The sequence below is a fragment of the Pezoporus wallicus genome, unplaced genomic scaffold (assembly GCF_028554395.1).
Source record: "Pezoporus wallicus isolate ANWC-B61680 ecotype Strahan unplaced genomic scaffold, APGP_CSIRO_Pwel_v1 contig_4131, whole genome shotgun sequence".
NCBI classification, from domain to species: Eukaryota; Metazoa; Chordata; class Aves; order Psittaciformes; family Psittacidae; genus Pezoporus; species Pezoporus wallicus.
Genome location: NW_026641950.1, coordinates 8,502,929 through 8,519,181, shown reverse-complemented (window position 1 = coordinate 8,519,181; position 16,253 = coordinate 8,502,929). Strand labels below are relative to the sequence as shown.

Here is a 16,253-nt window from a genome sequence, read left to right as displayed (position 1 = left end):
ATCAGATAAGTATCATAGATCATGGCACCTATAGATAAAGCCACTTGATGCTGTTTATTAGTTGCTCCATCAATAAATTTTCAAGTGGTGAGTTAAGCTCACTTTACAATTAGCATTTGTATGGCTGTTTGGCATCATCCAGAATTTGTCATAGCTTGATGGTTACAATGTGCCTCTTAAATTTGCCTCAAACTGATCCCACTTTGCACAGCTGTGTTTGTTGCCTCTTACCCCAAGAAGCAGAAACAACAAGTACTGCATGTGGCTATTTAACCTCAATTATTTAGTACACTACAGAGTCCTGTAGTGCAAGTTGCATTTGAAGAAACTACATTTTAAGAGCCTTTTGTCTTGGACAGCTGAATATGAAGTCACAATACCTGTGATCTAGTCACTGTTTCAACATAGCTTATTGATGGCAAAGCAGTCTAGGTTATTAGGCAATGACTGGTCTCTAGCACCATAGAACTACTACTGACCTCGTGGTGGATTGGAATGAAAGTCGCAGGGGATGGAATTAGACATGAGGTGCTTCAGATGAACAGACCCAGCAAATTCAACCGAGTGGAAGTAGACAACATCAGAAGCCTGTTACAGGACATGTAAGATTATGAAATAACTTGCATAATGCAATACTTGTATTTTTTAACAAAAATGTAAGTATTTACAAAATAAGATCCAAGTTTTTTAAACATCAAGCAAATCATTCTGCAAAGAGACCACATTGGTTTTGTTTTCATTTTTGTTTCTTTTTTAAAGTTTTTTATTGAGTTCTTGATTTTTATTTTTTTTTTAAACCATGTCATACATTTCCCATACTGATATCGCATGATCCATAATAATATAGGCAGGGGGAGTTTACTAATGGTGGGGATGGGTCACATCCACCATTGCTGTTTTCAGCCAGACAGTTCCACCTGGAGCTCCTTGTTTCTACGGACCTCTGCAGCATGCCTCTCCTGAAAAACATCAAGAAGGGAAAAATCAAACCTTTTCTCATTCTGCCTGCCCAGGGAAGCTCCTGACAACAACCCGTTTAGACTGTGCGTTTAATGCTTGTGCAAAACTTGTTTTGCAGCACAGCCATCTTTAGAGGTTGCAACTCAGGAAAGGTGCCATCCAGTAGACCAGCCTGAGGCCTACATTCTACTTATTCTCTGGAGCTCAGTCTTATATCTGATATGGCCTTATACTCCTCAGTACCTCACAGATTTTCATTTTTAAGGCCCACACAGAGAGGTGGTGCTTGCAGCATAAAATGTGCCTCATGCTCACATTTGCCCTTTGAATTCCTAGATGTTAAACTTAATCTAGGGAAGGATGAGTGGGCTTGAATTAATTTTGTGCACATTGTATGATGAAATAGTGTTTAGTTACTGTGTTATCTATCTGTAGCATTTAGGAACCATATATAACAGCCCAAGAATTCAGTTCTATCAAGATGGGTCAATCTGAACATCTCAAACATCCTCTTACACTGAACGTTGAAGCTGTCTGTCCTCTCTGTTGTTTATCTGGCTGTGATGGAGAAGGGACACGGTAACCAAAAGTCAATATTGGCCTTTCAGTCCACTTTCAGCCATGTTGTCTTCCCTTTTACAAAAGCAGTCATTATTAATTTAGACTTATTTGGGCCACTGTATGTTCATATACTTCTGTGGAAATGGGCCTGTGGTCACGAATAACAGATGTCAAACTAATTTAATCATGATCTACCTGGGGTGTTTATAAAAACCATCATTTTTGCAGCTTCTGGGTTTTAGGGGATTTGGTTTATGCCTCTCTCCTTTCAACTCTCAAACTATCAGACTTTTACCTCTTGTGTCTGAACACTAAACCCCCACCCCAGACAATGAAATGACAAGCAGAAATTGACTTCAGAAGAAAACATCCATCCCTAGCTGCTTTGTTTAAGGCACCCCCTAGGTAGTTCCATGCATTAGTGGGTCTTTTTATGATAAACATTTTTCAGAAGGCAATGGTTACCTTTTTGTTGTCTGAGTTGGACTATGGATCAAAGGCCAGCTTATTGCATCAAGTGAAACTGTAAATCACAGTTCTTTAAAGATCCGTAACTCTGAAGGCTAGATTTTATAAGGGACTTTTTCCTCAGAACTCTTATTAACTGCAGTACACAGAAGTTACTTTGATTGCAGGTACTTCTAGACACCAATACCTTTGGGCATCCACAGTTCTGTGTAACTTTTGAAGACTTGGATCCAGATGCCTCACTTTTTCTTTTCCTGCATATTCAGGGTTCACTTTTGTGTTAGCAAAACTGTATAGTCATGCGATTCTTAATTACTGGTCTGTACAAATGTTCCCAAATTAGTTACTGTCATCTTTTTTTCAGAAGTTTTTTTTGGATTTCATGCACATGCTGTAGAAATAGGGTTTAACAGCCTGTTAACATTAACCTAAGACAGAGAGATGCTTCAGCTGTCCTCATTTCCTTCTGGACCTCAAAGAAGGCTAATTGGCTTTTTCCCTTGTTTTCATAAGCTCTGGGATATGTGCCTGCAAACTAATCTAATAATGCAAAAATGTCAAGTAATCTGGGTACAGCTCTTAAGTTCAAGAATTATCCCATTTGTGTAGTTACTTGTAGCATCATCCTTTGGTTTCTGTTGTTTCTTTCCTACTTTCTGGGATTTTTGACTCCATCACAGAAGTAGAGGTGCTTATGGAGAAGATCTCATCGAAAACCACAGAGCTATTTCTTTGTTAGTCAAGTCACTAACATACTAGAAAGTTCATCACTGAAAGACACAAGTGATCACTCACACAGAGCTAATTATTTTTTTCTTAACAATTCTAAATCTTTATAGACATATTTCCCTCTGTCCTGGGTTCAGCAGTAGCAGTCATTTTTCTCCTTCTTGGTAGCTGGTGCAGTGCAGTGTTTTGACTTTCGGCCTGGGAACAGAACTGATAGCGATGTTTTGGTTTGGCCAAGGACTTTGTGAGGCTCATGCTCTGCCAGGGAGGAGGGGAAGCCAGGAGGAAGCAGAGACAGGACACCTGACCCAAACTGACCAAAGAGGTATTCCATACCACAGCACGTCATGCCCAGGATGTAACTGGGAGTTAGCCGGAAGGGCTGGTAGATGGCAGGGTTGGAGGAGGTATCGGTCAGAGCTTGGTCGGGCTGAGGGGGGTGAGTTATCGGTTGGCTGGTGGTGAGATGTTGTATTCTCTTCCCTTGTTATTTCCTTTATCATTGTTATTATTGGTAGTAGCAGTAGTGATTTGTGTTATACCTTAGTTACTAAACTGTTCTTATCTCAACCCGTGGGAGTTGCATTCTTTTCGATTCTCCTCTCCATCCCTCCGAGAGTAGGGGGAGGGAAAGAAGGGGGGGGGTGTGAGTTAACGAGTTACCTGACTGGGTTTAAAACACGACACCCTCTCTTGTATGGAAGGGTTGTTTTGAGACTGACACGCTTGGTCCTGAATGATGGGGTTTGTGGTTTACCTGTTTCCTTTGGTTGTACCAAAGATCTCCAAGAGAAAATTTACTGTTTTTTAGTCTTATGGAAGAACAGACCCCTTTTGTATAGGGATGTATAGGAAAGAAATTTTCCCCATATTTTTTCATCTTTCTTCTCTGAGAAACTAACAGCTACAGATGGACAACAGTTTGATTTGATCAATGACTGACTTAAAACCTGAAATCTAAACAGAAGTGACCTTTCATTTGTTCACAGCACTTCTTAAAAGCTAGAAAATCAACCTTTCTCTGGAGAGAGTCCAATAGAGAGCCATTGAGATGAAGGAACTGAAGGAAAGGCTAAGAGAGCTGAGACTGTTCCTCCTGGAGAAGAGAAAGCTCAGGAGGATCTCTTCATTGTGTATAAATACCTTAATGGAGGATACACAGAGCCAGGCTCTTCTCAGTGGTGCCCAGTGACATGACCAGTGGCAATGGATACACACTGAAACACAGGAGGTTCCCTCTGAACATCAGGAAACATTTTTTTTCACTGTTAGGATGATTGAGCACTGGCACAGATTGTCCAGAGAGGTTTTAGAGTCTCCTTCCTTGGAGATATTCAAAAGCCATCTGGACATGCTCCTGGGCAAGTGGGTCTTGGTGTCCCTGCTTGAGCAGGGGGGTTGGACCAGATGACCCCCAGAAGTCCCTTCTCACCTCAAAAGTGAGTGCTGGTTTAGACAGACATAAGGGGCTCTGACTTAAAAATTGCTCAAGTCTAGCATGTAGCAACTGAGATAAGATCTACCCACAACATCTCTTCAAAATGTTGATTAGATTTTCCTCTCTAGTCTAAGGTGAAGAGTGATGGTGTGGTTACCTTCTCTTGGAGACGTTCAATAAGAGCAGCTAAGTTAGCTTCACGGTTTTCTTTGATCTGTTCCATTTTCAGTATCAGCTTTTCCTCTGCCATTTTGCTGAAGTTATTGTTCTCCTCCAAAGCTTTTTGAAGCACTTCTCGCTCATGTTCTCTCTTCTCTGCCAGATGTTTCAGCACCTGGGCCTCCTGGGACTGGAAACAGAGAGACACACAGCTGAAATTAAATACTGGCATGGAGCAAAGTAACCACCATGGGCAACAGTTTACTGGGTTTGGAAACTGCATAAATTTTGTTGCTTTGTTGTTACATGCACTGTTTGGAATGATCACTTCTGTGTATAAAGCAGATTATCTCCATTAATAGGGTATATGCCTGAGACAGCAGCAGAGAGGTGTCTGAAGCACTTCTGTTAACAAGAAATGCAGCCATGTGTTACTGCCCTGGGTTGTATGGATTACTGCTGTGGTTGCCCAGTCTCTGAGAGCTGCATTGTATTTGTAGAGAGAGGGAATGGAGGGCTAAAGGTATGTCTAGTGTTAAAAGGAGACACGGGAAAGGTGCATTTTTCACCTAAGGTGGACTTCCCTTTAACGTGCTTAAATAGTTAAAAATGGGCTTCTAAGTTTATTGTGAAAGACAGACAGAACCAATTAAGATAATAGTTTTTCCCCCACGATATTTATGTTTGGCTTCACCTCACTGATTAGGACGGAAAAAAAGGGGTTTATTCTATAGAAAATAAGAAAAAGAGCACTATTTTTAGTTGAGAGTTCAATTTTGCAAGGAAGATGAAAACTGCAGGTAGGATGCAGCCTATGTGTAATACTGTGTTATTTTTCTTTGTAAATTCATTGCTCAGAAGCATAAGCTTTATTATTTATTTTAAATCAAACTGCTAACATGAAACCATTAATCCTAGGAGAGAAGCCAAAGAACTTACAGGGTTGGGCCCATCCTCCAAGCAAGTCTAGTTGAAAAGACATGCTTGAGAGGGGTTATTTGGAAATGATAAACAACATTGTATGCTTTTGGATAAGATAAATTAGCAGAAGCATGAGAAGCAAACAGAAAACAGGGAATGAAATATGGCTCTGGGAAGCTAAGTGAGTATTTCAGTGCAGATTACAATATGCTGTTGCTATTGTTATCTGTAAAAATGAATTAATTTAAGGCCTAAACTAAGGGCTTTAACCAATAATTACAATTAGTGGTAATGAATCCTATTAAATTCTGTCATATGGCTTGAAACAGAGTGAAAAAGGCTGCAGTTCTTTTACATGATTAAGATCCAGTTAAGAGGAGAAAACAAATAGTTTAACAAAGGTAAGATACGCATCAAGCCAAATGCATTGATAAGGCAAATTAAATAGTGTCTAGGAAAGGCTGCAAAAGCCAGGCAGAACATCTTGCAGCAAGACACTGGAGTAAAACATTTATAGCTTTGAAAGGCTGTAATGACTTACTTGAGATCAGAAGAAAGAGCTACTTTCATCCACCTTGGCCACTTAAGGTATTTGCTTTCACCTCTGGCCTGGTCACAGTTATGTTCTTATTTCTCAAACTGATTCTGGGAGCACTTGCTGATGGGAATGATCTACTGAAATGGCTGGTACCTCACAAAGGCTCTTTCTGGCTCTTACCTTCATTATAGCATATGCTGAACAGAGAGTAACTGAGAGAGCATTTTTCAGATCTTTGAATCAGAGAAAATAACTGTTGTGCAGGCCAAAAGATGTTGCCAATGGGAACAAAATGTCCCCAGAGAGCTGCAGCCAAAAGTAGAGGGAGTTTCACTGGTAGAGAATGGAAGGCACATGAGCCAAAGGGAAAAACTGTTGGGCCATGAAGCAATTTTGTAGACTAACTAAAAACCATAAAAGCCCCATAAGTTTAAGAAAAACATCAATAATTTTAAAAATAGGTGATTTTGAAGTAAAATATTTTATTTCAGATACTTAGCACTTAACATTTCTTGAACTGCAGGCTTGTTCAAAATGTAAGAAAGTTATTTTGAAAGATTTGGTACAATGTTAAAATGGAAATATTTGAACATCTGCATCTTGACATGGACTAACTTGAGTGGCTCAGTTTGACCAGTGCTTGTGAAGTTATTCTGCATTTTCTGTTTAATTTACTATTCAATCACAACCTTTCATCTACTTTTGGAAAAGTTATTGTCATTAAATTTTGGTTGCCAATATGAATTTTGTGAACCTTTTGCTTAAGTGATCTAAAAGTGATTTTGATAACCTAAGAATCTATTTCACTTTCTATTGGCCCTTTACTAGGAAAGGTACTATGATATTAATTGTAATGTTCTTTTCTATGAAATGTTTATGAAGTGACTTGTTAATTTGAAAAGCAAACATTTCATACTGTTTCAGTATGTATATATAACATATTATAAAACCAAACCTTTTCAGATTTGGAAAACAAACATTTTAGAGGATATATACTGGGCCTATGAAGATGCTATAATATCAGTAAGATTTGGGCTGTGTTTGTAAGCAGCATTTTTGAAAAGAGCATTGGCTTTTAAAGGGAGGTAGCAAAATGCCTTTTAGACCTTGCGGCATTTGTCTCTTTTTCAGGATTTGTTTTCTTCCATTCAAACCCTTCGCCTTCTGAAACTACTTCTTATAATCATAAATCCAGGAGAACTGTGAAAAGTTAGAGTTGCATATCAAAGAACATACAGTTCTGGAGGCTACGCTGGCAGACAACACATTCAAAAGTACTCTGTCCACTAATCCACGATAATGAAGAAAATCCTTATTCTCTAGTTTGGTATTTACTGGATGCACATTACATTGGCAGCAGTAAAAGTCAGAATGAAAGCTAAACCAGGCCTCAAGAACTGACTGTACACCCTTAATGCAATTTTCCTTTAAGATATGCCTTAAACAGCATTCTTTTTCCTCGCTCAGAATGTTCAAGGTAATCCGGACTCGTTCAAAATAAAGGAAGAGCCCTCCCCACCAGAAAACATCCACAGGGTAGAGCATTTTGACTGACATCCCTCTTCTAGTGTTGTTGTACAACAGCTGTGAGCCTGCTTGTTTCCCTGATGTTCAGACCATTTTTGAAATCCCCTTATGACACTTTTGGAAAGTGATTGATATTTTTTTTGTATTGGATTGTCACACAATTTTCTGCTTCCAACACATTTGGCAAAAGAACTTGGCCACGTTGTCTGCTCAAAGTCTACTGTACGTCCAGAAATGGGTAAATGAATGACCCAGATACCTAGTGGGGCTGGGATTAATAGACTCCCTTTGTTGTTTGTGCTGGCTTTTAACTGCTGTGTTTGGATTCCCACAGTGTTGATGCAGGATTCCAACATACATAGGAAGTTTATTTTCAACAGTGTATTGTCTGAAGTGCTGGAAAGGATATTTTCAAATCCTTGATAGTCCGTGTTCTAACACAGCTGTAAATGGCTTATGGTAATTGCTTCTAGTACAGTTATTGTGAGAAAATGAGTAAAAAAGGCTGGAAATGGGATGAAAATAAAGAAGATTAATTAGGAAAGAAAAGTATGAAATTGCAGAGAAAGAAAAAAAAAATAAAACAATACTCAAGGGGGAATACCCAGAAGAATTCTTAAATATAACAAGGCATAATCAATGCAGCTACAGCTGCAGCATCTAATGGTAGATGTGGAGGACTGTAAGTGTTGCAAAGCATTCCTGGTAAAGAAACCTTTGCTCGTTGAAAAGTACTGCTGTGCTAAAAACGTGGTTAATGCAGGCCAACTCCTATGATATTCATACCATATTTCTAAAGGATCCTGTGCATACCCACCTTTCAGAGATGAGCGCTTCAAAAGGAAATCTGCATCTCATGCGTATCTGGCCAGAGATAGGCTAAGGCAACTGAACACTTACAACATTTATGGAAACTGTCTTTGGAGATACACGTATTTTTAAATTACAACTCACAGGAAGAAAATTCTACTAATCTGAGTAGCACGTGCTTTATTTTCTCACATTTATCTATTTTTATTTGACATGTACATCAAAACATTGAAGTAATTTATGCAGAGAGAAAATGAAAGGATTACTTTTAAGCAATAAAGAGGCTCAGACAACTGCTTTTAAGCTGGGAATTTAGTCTTGAATGCATTCACCTTAGTTACCAGCACCCTTATTCATGAGGTACCCTATCAGTCACGAGAGCTCCACTTTCACTACTCATTCATTCACTGGCTTGATTTTCAAAAATTCATTTGTTCAGCAGAACAGTGTATTGTGTATTTGAGAGATACTGCTGATGGAGCTGAACTCAAAGACAAGATTAAAGGCTCCTACTGCAACGTAAATGCCAAGGTAAACCCTAGGTATTAATCAGAAAGAAATGGTAACTTGAAGAAGTGATGTTTGCAGGGGAAGGAATTGAGGTTGAGATTTATTCCTTTTAGAAAAAAGGGAATGTACTTAAGTGAGACCTCGCTCATGGTATTGGCTTCTTCAAATCTCTCCATGGTTGCATCCAGTTTCTCACTGGGAATAGTATTCTATTTGCAATACATTAGCACCTGTTCTGGTTGTCATGAGGACTCACTGTCCCAGGCAGTGTGCAAATACATACAGAAAGGCAATTCTTCTCCCAAAGCAATGGCATTCTGAAAAGACACGAAGAAGAGGGGGATGCTCCTGCTCCATGGGATCAGAGCAGAGAAGTGAAATGGCCATATGGCAGGAGAGTCAGAAATATCTGAAGCTGTAGCTATAGGGTGAAGTCCTACTTCTACCAGGCTAGATGGTGCTTGAATTTAAGTGAGGGTCTTTGGTTGGTTGTTTTTTTTTAATCATCCAGTCTGCCAAGGGACCTTTGGGTCAGGGCTGCAGAGAATGTGAAGTAGAGTAAAAAAACATTAAAAGCCCATCCACAGAGAACTCTCTTTCTCTTCATCAGCTGGCACAGAATTGCTGCTCTCAGGCTTGTGACCCACGGGGTGAACAAGGCGTGTCGGAGGGATGCAAGAGGTATCACCTGAGCCCTCTGTCTGATGATCTTAGCTGCTCAAAGCATTTCATGATCTGCTGCAGCTTGAGGCCTAGCATTTTAAAGTTAATGAAGATCAATCTCCTGATCTTGTCTTTGTCTTATGACAGTTCATTAGCAGCAAAGCCAATGGCAGATTGTGGGGAGCAGTTTTGTCAGCACTGGGATGTATGCTGTGTCTTCTCATGACTCTGTGTGCTCTGAGGCACACCCTGGTGCCTAACACCAAATCCTCTCCTAGCTGGTAGCAAATATCTTCCTGAGGGCACATATTCCATAGGCTTATGCTGTTTGGATGAGGAACTGCAAGGTGGCCTGCCAGGTTTGGCTATCGTTTATAAACGTTAGGGGTGAAGCACAGTGTATGGAAATGCTACAGTGTAAACCAAAATGTGTCCAAACCACCCATTTCCAGGGCTGATTCCACATGTTACTGGGACTTTACATGGAAAAGTACTTCATGCTGCATTCCCTCTCCTCACAAGCACAGCAAAGGGACATCATTAACAGAAAGGGAGACCAATAGATGGGCAATATGGGAGGCGAATGTCTCAGGCAGTGCCTGTTCTCCCTCCCAGCCTGCTTGCTTACAAACTTGGTGGCAAACCCAGGAGGGGAGCAAGAATGAGTTGGAAGAAAGAAAGTTCCACTTTTGCCAGGGGAGGTGCTGGTCCCTTTTCCGCCTAAATCTCACCTACAGAAGTAGTTTTATAGGTCCCATGCAATGTCTAGGAGTGCAGATTTGCCACCCAGCTCCACCATGCTCCCGGCTTGGGCAAAGCCTTTCCCCCCCGCAAAAGCCTGTTGTATGGTTAAGCATGGGTGTTTTTTTTCAGTGTCAAAGGAAGGATGGATCAAGAGTACTATGAAGTGCCTCTGGGCAGGTTTTGGTGCTGGCTTAAAGGGGCAGCGAGTTGAGTGCTGGAGCCTGATGCAGAGTGAAGCCATGATGCTGGCATAGATGGCCGGGCTGACAGCCTGCTGCAGGGGACTCAGCCAGCTGGGCTGCATGAGGGCTTATCATGCAGCTTTCATGGTAATGGTATTAAAAACTCATGTAGTTCTAAGTCTGTGTTCAACAGCATGAAAGTTAAAAAATACGACTGTTCTCCTGCTTTCTTTGTAGTGCTAAGTACTAGGGATGAGCCTGATTCAATTTTATCCCAATATAAAGCCATTAAAAGGATTTAATTACATACCATTTTGCTCCCATAATCCAAAGTCTAGTACAAATGCATGTCCCATTAGTGTTTAATTTTTCTACTAGTAAGTTGAACACGGGCAATAAAGACATATGATTTGACAGATGCTCTTGAAGTCTGTACATCAAGGGTAATAAGGCCAACAACATTCAAGGCCAATGGGTTAAAATCAATGACTGGTAAAGACTCTGTAAGAAATAAACTTCTGCTGCATACAATGTCACTGTGCTCTAATTTGTTAAGTGGGAAGGATGAAAAGATCTTTCTGATTGTCTGCCAAGGTGGGAAAATATAGCACACATAAGCCAAAAAAAAAAAAAAAAAGGGATAATAATGACATGCTGTAAAGAGGATTCTATAAATGGAAAGGACAAATCTGTAATGAGCCCAAATGGGTCTCACTGTATGGTGCAACGGAAAAAAATGCCTCAGGTGAAACTCTCAGTTTGGTCTGAGAGTATGAGGTCATGACTGTCAAGTGAGGTAGAAAAAAAGGGGCAGAAAGTGAAAGAGCCTTGTAATAGCTTGTGGGGAATAAACAAGATAATAAACAGGACACTGCATAAGCAGAAGACTGCTGAAGTGCATGCCTTGCAGTAGATGTTCTCATGACTCTGAAAATTTATTAATGAACACTGTCTAACAGAGCAGGACCTAAATCCTAAACTGTGTGAAATCAATTAGTATTTTTTCCAAAAAGGCAATTCTCCATTAGTTATACTTGATTTTAATTAGGACTATGCTGGAAGGACATGCTCTAGAATGGTCATGCCTGACAGCTGTTGTACATAGATTGAAAAGTATAATAACAACTGCCATGCTGGATGTCAGAAAAAGTCTGCCTGCTTTGTCTAGCAGCAGAAAGTGGAAGATGCTCAGGGAAACTGCAAATGAATTTGGGCAAATCTTCCTGGTCCTTTCCTGCAGATACACAGAGATAGATAGACAAACAGATACATAGACAGAGAGACAGATAGATAGATGGATAGATGATAGATAGATAGATAGATAGACAGACAGCTTTCACCAGTCACGAATTTACATAGTTTCTGAGCCAGGGATTGCATTCACAAAATCAGTTTCTGAAAGGTGGTTCTCTATCAATTTTGCTATTATCTTTTTGAAATAAATAGTACTTTAATAATCTCTCAATAATCTGTGATAACAGATTTAGCTTTATTAACAATGCATGAAAAGGTGATTCGCTCTCTTTGTTCTGAAATTGCTGTCTGATGATTTAATTGAGTGTTTCTTCCCCTTTGGATTGTGTAAACTAGAATATAATTGTTCCTATTAATCTTCTCATTACCATTCATGACTTTGCAGACTTCTGTCTTATCTTTCATCTGTTATCTCTTTCTGAGCTGAGAAGTGGACTATTTAATTTATCTTCTTATGGAAGATTTTCTATTCCTCTGATTGTTTTTTAATCCTATGCTCTATACTCTTTTTCAGGCCAAAAATGAAGTCAGTAGTTGAGGTGTGAGAGCACCAGGGATTTTAACAGTGATGTCATGAAGTTTCTTGCTCTGTTCTTTGTTCTTTTCCTAGCAATATCTGCTGCAATGCTGATGTGGAAGATCTTGTCTATTAAAATAACTCAGTTATGTGTTAATTCAAAATGAATATAGTAGCAAGGGAAAAAAATGGCAGGTGTCTGTATTGGTATCACTGATTATTGCATAATGAGTTTTTCTTTAGGAAGAAATGAACAGTAATGAAATCAATGAAATGAAATCTCAGGGACATTAAATTTATATTTCCCACTAAGTATATGCATAATATTAGGCTTCTTAATTGCTGCCATTTCATTCTGTTTCCATATATTTACTTGAGTATTTGTACTTGGTACAGAGGCACTTCACAGATTGAGTCATTGGGTCATACCCTCTCTTCGGTGTGTGAAAGCTCATACTTTTGGGCAGGTGCTAGTGCAAATGAGTATTCTTTTCACATATGGTCATGTGCTTTTATTGAAATGAATATTCTGGCAGAAGTATTACCTTGAAAGAAGCAATAGTGCTAATGTGTGTGCATTAGGAGCCGAGAGTCCTTGTGTTAGCAATGCAGCAGAAATGGCAGATGCAGCAATGATTCAGCATTCACCTGAATGAATTATTCAAATAACTGAGGGCGAGAATAGTCAAGTTTCACTGCAAATCAAAACTGAGGGACAGGTTTTAAGGACCTACCAGTAATCTGTATCTACTGACTCTAATGGGCTCACATCTCACCATACACCAGTGCAATCACTCCATCCTTGGAAGCAACCCTGCTCTGATCTGACAGGAGTGAAAGGAGAATGGAGCTGTTTTGTTGGAGGTGCTTCATGTGCTGCCTGCGGCATATCTGCTGCTCCTGGACTTCTGCACATATTTTTGCTGGTATCTGGAGAAGATTCTGGGCAGGTCAGTTTTAGTCACAAATCACTTGTTTCTTTTAGCTAAATGAAAGCCTTAGATACATCTAAGCTTGTTTCATTTTCAGATACTCTCTACCAGGGACTCCATGAGCAGCTGGAAGTGGTTGTGAACTCCAATTTAACTGCTGCAAACAGATTTGCTACAAAATAACATTGATCACCTGGTAGAAGGACACAGAAAGTCCTTCTTTGGCTCCTGAGGCTTTTCTGGCTACTGCGGCTCTGCTTTTGTACCACAGCAAAGATTAACCAGGACGATGTATTACCATACCTTCGGTAGCCACGGCAGCCAGCCATGGTTTTCCTGAAATGGTGCAACACAGCATAAACATTGGGCCCATTACAGAACACTGCCAGTTTTCAGACTGGCAATTCAGGCTGGCTGTGTCTCATTGGCTTTGCCTGTCATCCTCCAAATCATCTGATCTGGAATTTTATCTTCTGAAAAACAACCCAAAAGGAATCTGAGCTAGTTCTGGCTAAGAGCCAATAAAGACGTCTTCAAACTACCCATCATGACAGAAAGCCAAATATACATTTAATATGGGCTTCCTGCTGCATGCGCCTTGCATTTGTGCTAACCTTTGTGAAGGAGGTCTAACAACCCTCCCAAACCCTGTGTGACAAACTTATCGATTATGAAACAGGTTTTCACCATTATGGGTAAGGTCGTAAAGAAGGGAAGACTTAGTCTGTAGATAACCCTACAAGGCAAACTTACAGCACTATTGAGAGTGTCTGCTAGAAATGCCTCTCTTACTAGTTGTGCTATGCTGGCATCTTCATTCAAGCATGTGGTGAGTGATCCAGAGCACTCTTTATTTAGGGCTGACAGGCCTTCAGACTGCACAAACAGGGTATTTTAGCTACCTCAGGTAGGCCTTGTGAGTAATTACTATGAGAACTACATGGAATCAAGATCTGTCATCCCAGGCAGGAGCTGTTTGAATTGCACGTCCATCTCTTAAACTTAGACACCAGAAGAATTGCACTGGGTTTCAGCAACCACTACAGATGCTCTGAATGAACCACTTACTTACATTCAGACAGCAAGCACATGTATTCGAACCCATGTGGGCCTTGTGTCTGAAGCTGTCTGTATTTGCATATTTCTCAAGCATCAAAACCACTGAGGTTTGTTTGCAAGCTGCTGAAAGCAAATAAACTCATTTGTCTCTCTAACCGTGTTAATTTTTGTCCATGGATGACACTGTGAGTCAGTAATGGTAATGGAAAACATACCAACAGACAGGAAACTTGGCTCTTATTCCATACACTAAAATTACTAGCGTTTTGTTTTTAAGTAAAGATACCTTTCTCCTCTCCTCTGCAGCCTCCAGCTTTTTCTGGATCTCCTCAAGAGAGAGTTCTTTCTTCTTTGGAGAAGCTAAAGTTCGTGGTGCTTCTGAGACCGGAGATGGCGGCTTTAGGATCAGTTCAAAGGCCTGGCCCGAGGCACGTTTGTTGATTTGTTTCACTTCCATGTCTGCACAATGACATGAGAAATGGTAAGCTCTTCAATTCTCAGCAATAGTGAGGAGAGAAGCAGCACAGACATAGTGTAGGACCAGAAGTACAGAAAAAAATTTAGCATTTTTGCCTTGGGCATTTTAAATGCAATGGCAGATTATGGGCTGAAAACTCATCTTGGGAGAAGTATATTCCATTTTATCTGTAACAGCTTGATTATACCTTAATCTCATAAAGATAAAAATTTACAGCAGTTTTGGAAGCTTATTGGGGTTCTGTGTCATTTCACACCCCCTGTGAGCAGTGCCCAAGCTGATTAATTTTTTAAGTGTGCTTTCATCATTTCTTGGTTTCCTTGGGAATTATGCTAGCTATGAAGAGCTGTAATTCTCAAGTGAGTAGTAGAAAAAGAACAGCTCAGTACAACAGGGCTAACTATATTAATTTAGTGAGTTGCTATGGGGAACAACAGCCAACATCATGGGCAATACACAATCAGTAAATAGTAATAACCAAAACTAGCAAATAAGTGGTTGGATCAGAAAATTATTCACTGACTAATATTATGGACTGGGACGATGACCTGAGTCATTGCCCAGCACCAGCACATTATCTGACCTGCAGGATGATTCCCAGAGAAAGACACTCACCATCATATTTATAGATGTTCATGTTGCGAGGTTCCGGGTAAAAACAGGAGCAGATCAGAGAAAGCATGGACAGCTCCTTCATCTTTTCCTTGTAAGCTGAAATGAGAGATCTTGTTAGCATGCTTCACTTCCCCAGCTCCTCCTGGGGTGACTGGCTGGAGACCAGCAAATCTGCTCTGTCCTCCACCTGGCAGATTTCTCTAGAATATTTACTTTCAACTATTTCTCCTGAACATTGAGCCTTTATCAAAACACACATGAGATGCCCAGTACTGCGGAGACTGCTTCTGATCTCTTGCGTGACCTCAGCCTTGGGTGTAATGCAGACAGCCCTCTCTGGTTTATAGAAAATGAATCTGGCTACCAAGAAATGTGTTTAGCATTGGAAGAGTGCCATGACTCCACTCTCTCCTGGCAGGTGGAGAGACACGATGCTCTTGCAAAAACTCTGACGTATCCAAATGCAATTGAGAACAGCTCTGAAATACTGCCCATGTGTTGCCATAGTCAGATGCTAAAGACATTATCCGTTACAAATGAAAATGTCAACCAGATAATTAAAAATAAAACCAGAAATGAGGATACATTTATCAAATCCTCTGCATAATATCCTTATTATGCTTAAGTACTTGAAACAAAATTCTTCCTTCCTTCCTTACTGGCCAAAATATGTTGCTTCCCGGTCTAGCATATATCAGCTGATGCAATATAAATATCTTGAAATTTACCTTTACAGTGTTACTTTTATTGACTTTGTAATGCCTATAGGCCCCAGTTGTGGACTCAGGAGGAGCTCATCTAGAAATGGTGCTACCAATGCCTAACCATCATACAGGGTTCTGCATTCACCTTTTCTAATTTCTATCACCCCAGCTTGTACATAGGAAAATTGTCTTGTATCTGGCAAGTCAATGGCAGATCCCAGACTATAGACATCTCTCCTGGGTCCTGGGGCAATACCCTAGCCACTGCCCACACTGCATAATATATTTGTTGAGGGAGGGGATTCAAAATTCCTCTTGGCATGCACAAATTCCTGCTACTATCAAAATCATATCTACAGAGACAGATACGCATTTGCTGCCAGCATGTGAAACATGGCTTAAAATACAACTGCAGCTGAAAGTATTGTATGTAGCAGATTAAATTAATCTTTGATGTTAGTAAAGCAAAATCAGACAGCCCTTT

General features: G+C 40.1%; 1 protein-coding gene across 1 annotated transcript in view; it reads right to left on the bottom strand.

Moving 5' to 3' along the window:
* Window positions 1–728: 728 nt before the first annotated feature.
* STMN2 (stathmin 2) overlaps window positions 729–16,253 on the bottom strand; it is a 38,442-nt gene continuing 22,917 nt past the window's right edge. Inside the window, exons 2-5 of the mRNA XM_057426202.1 lie at window positions 15,066–15,161; window positions 14,259–14,431; window positions 4,314–4,505; window positions 729–959 (exon numbers count right to left, since the gene is read on the bottom strand). Of these exons, the coding sequence (XP_057282185.1) occupies window positions 900–959; window positions 4,314–4,505; window positions 14,259–14,431; window positions 15,066–15,161 (521 nt within the window). The 3' untranslated portion in view covers window positions 729–899. The remainder of the gene's footprint in view (window positions 960–4,313; window positions 4,506–14,258; window positions 14,432–15,065; window positions 15,162–16,253) is intronic.